Source organism: Cynoglossus semilaevis, chromosome 11, assembly GCF_000523025.1.
Source record: "Cynoglossus semilaevis isolate Cse_v1.0 chromosome 11, Cse_v1.0, whole genome shotgun sequence".
Classification (NCBI taxonomy): domain Eukaryota; kingdom Metazoa; phylum Chordata; class Actinopteri; order Pleuronectiformes; family Cynoglossidae; genus Cynoglossus; species Cynoglossus semilaevis.
Genome location: NC_024317.1, coordinates 3,744,421 through 3,747,593, shown reverse-complemented (window position 1 = coordinate 3,747,593; position 3,173 = coordinate 3,744,421). Strand labels below are relative to the sequence as shown.

General features: G+C 40.1%; 1 protein-coding gene across 1 annotated transcript in view; it reads left to right on the top strand.

Moving 5' to 3' along the window:
• LOC103385937 (FYVE, RhoGEF and PH domain-containing protein 5-like) overlaps window positions 1–3,173 on the top strand; it is an 18,258-nt gene that overhangs the window by 9,926 nt on the left and 5,159 nt on the right. The window contains 5 exon segments of the mRNA XM_017036331.2: window positions 1,158–1,248; window positions 1,328–1,378; window positions 1,701–1,759; window positions 2,571–2,642; window positions 3,137–3,173. The exon segment at window positions 3,137–3,173 is cut by the window's right edge and continues 8 nt beyond it. Coding sequence (XP_016891820.1) covers window positions 1,158–1,248; window positions 1,328–1,378; window positions 1,701–1,759; window positions 2,571–2,642; window positions 3,137–3,173 — 310 coding nt within the window.

Here is a 3,173-nt window from a genome sequence, read left to right as displayed (position 1 = left end):
TAGATAAGTGAAATGATCTAATTAAAAGCAGAAACCCGACTGTGTTCTTTGCTGTTAAAATACACAGAAATATTTACGGCACACAGAGGAAACATAAAGAGTTGAAATGTTACGAGTCAGAAACTGAAATGTTTGGCACGAGCCACTCAGAGGAGCGATGATGCGGAGCTGGACAGATCTGTTAAAACAGAGGAACGCAGAAAATGAAGGTAGTTTGTGAATCCCAGCAGCTGTTTGAAGCACTTAAACTGAAGGTTATAATTAGTTTGACTGAAACAAAGACTTTTTTTTATTACGTCCTGAGACAACTTAAAAAAGATGTTGTCTTCTTTATAGTTTATAAAGATAAAAACGAAGCGATGTTGACAATACAACGGCGGCATCTGCTCAGTGTCGCTCTCTAGTGTTGGATTGGAAATGTTAGCCAGACAAGGCTTCTTGTAAATAAATCAATAACGAACTACATAGTTTGACTGACTCGTTGGTTTGAATTTGAATTTGTTTGTTTTTTTCTAAATTAAAATTACAGAACTTCACGGTTCCCTCAGGAAACACTGTTAGCACTTTGGTGGAAAAACCTACAAATTAACAATAAACTGAAAATTTCACCCCTGTGGGTGGGAAGAGCTTTATTGCCCCCCTCTCACACACACATTTGCTTGTCTTTCTGGTTTTTGTTGTGGAATATCCATGGCCATAAAGAAATCCCTCGATCTGGGACTTAACCTCTTCACCAAAATCTGAGTAGGTCATGACTTTTAAAAGTCACAAACCTTCGTTACCCAAGTCAATAGACATTATCCGTAAACTCCTGAGAAACATGATGCGATACGACCCAAAAGAAAACTCTTGCGACCCACCTGAGGGTTGCGACCCAGTCTTTGGGAAACAATGTTTTAATATATAAGTCGCATCTGAGTGTAAGTCTAAAACCCAGTCTAAGGATGAAAAAAAGTGCGACTTATAGTCTGGAACATACGGTACTAAGTGCCTTTGAAGTAGCTCTCAGTTTCAAACAGGTCATGACCCCAGACGTACCCTGCCCATGTAGTTTCAAACAGGTCATGACCCCAGACGTAGAGTAACACACCTGCCCATGTAATTCTCTGGTCTCATAAAGACATTCCAACTGGACTTTGCTGTGTTTGTGTCTGCAGCAGAGTCCGGCTGGGGAACAACATCATTCTGTCAAACAGCAGCTCCTACAGGTCATCGTTCGAGTCGCTCAGTACCGCATGCTCCTCACGGGTGAGTAAACGTCATGAAGACGAAACGTCCTGACATCGTTCACCTTCTCGTGTATTTATTTGATGTATTTCACTCACAGATTACCTCAACAACCTCTCCCCTGATTCCAAGGAGTACGAGGAAACCCAAGGTAGAGTGAAGACGCTCTGCTCAGTGCTGCCCCCAGGAGGCCTTTACTAGACTTTGACTGTTGTGATGTGATTTTACTACAAATTCATAATTGTTCATCTGACCTGGACGGACGGTCATGACGGAGACCATCTCGGTCTCTTCGTAAATTCCCGCGCTCTTCTGTGTAGTTCAGGACAAGGCACGTTGCTGCTGCAACACTATCTCTAAATGCATCAGCGATAAGAGCGCTCCCGTCTGGACTTGCAGACGTTAACGTTTGGAGACACATCACAGTGATGTCCTGGTGTGTTCACTGATGTCTTGACGTCTGTCTCTTTCAGCTGCTGTAGCCATAGTGTCTGACATTGAAGATCAAGTAAATGACAGTATCAAAGATGGAGTAAGTTTGATGTGAACACACACACACACATTTCAGAAAATATGTATTTAAGAGGGGTTGATGGAGGACAGACTCGTCAGACGAAGACACAGAAACTGGATGTCATTTGAAAAAATAAATTTCCATAAGAATCAAACTCAAGGCCCGTGGGCCAAATGTGGACCGCCAAGTTATTTTGTGTGGCCGGTGGGAGCTTTAAAAGCATTTGCCTTATAATAATGTTATAGAGTTTCTTAGCCTGACTTTTTTTATTGCACAGCAATGAACAGTATTTGTCACTTGAATAAATAATAATCAATTATGGAGTAGTTACAGTAGTTACAGTAGTTACAGTAGTTACAGTAGTTACGGTGAAAATTAGTCTCTTCACTCCCCCCATTAGAACATTTATTAAGTGTTTAATTAACACCTTTAACTACAACTAAAACGGGAAATTACTAAAAACTTTGTTGGTAGAACTTTTGCGTCTTGTTTCTAATATTCCCACCCAGTTTCCTACATCATTTTTATAAATATCTTTAGAGTCTAGAGTGAGAATATTAAATGTTTTTAGGTTCCATACTGAGACTCTCAGTCCCTTCAGGATGAACTCTGTCACTGGTGTGACGTTCACTGTCATAGATACAATTCTACATAAAGACATTTCCCATTCTGCCAGACGTGACCACATAGAGATGTTGTTGAATGGAATTAGTCAAGTGGAAAACACTTTGTGTTTTTGTTTGTGCTCTTTCGTCTGGTCTCTGTTGTTGCCGTCTCAGTCCTCCTGTAATCTTTCTTCTTCTCCTTCTGTTTTGTCTCTGCGTCTCAGGAGAACTTGTTGCGTCTAGTCAACATAGAGTTCAGTGTTCACGGGCAGAGGGACCTGCTGCAGCCTGGCAGGGTAGGTCACTGATAACACCATTGTTTGTGTCTGAGGCAGCAAATCCACCCAGTCTGCCCTTTACACCACCCTGCAGCTGACAGAACCACACCCTCACTTTTTAACTACTAGTTTGTTGTTTACCAAAACAAACAGATATTACATTTAATCATCATTCCAAAATTTAAAAAGTTTGACTTTAATCTGCTGCCTTCACCAGTACACATTACGAGTCCCTTCATGGACTTTTTTTAAACCCTGTATAATGTCATTCTTTTAGGCAAATAGCTATGATTCTAATCAGTAAATGTCAGGTTTAAATTAAAAAATAAACGCCATTACAGGCCATGCATTCTACGTGTATTTTGTATTTTCCTATATATTCACCGTCACTGTTCTACTTTGCCTAAATCCATATTTTTAACTCTCTTTTTTTTAATAAAAAAATAATAATTCCTGTGTTTTTTTTTAGTTTGATTTGATTATTGTGTACATTCATGTGTCATTTAATGCAGGTCTTTGTGAAGGAGGGCACCCTGATGAAGGTCAGCA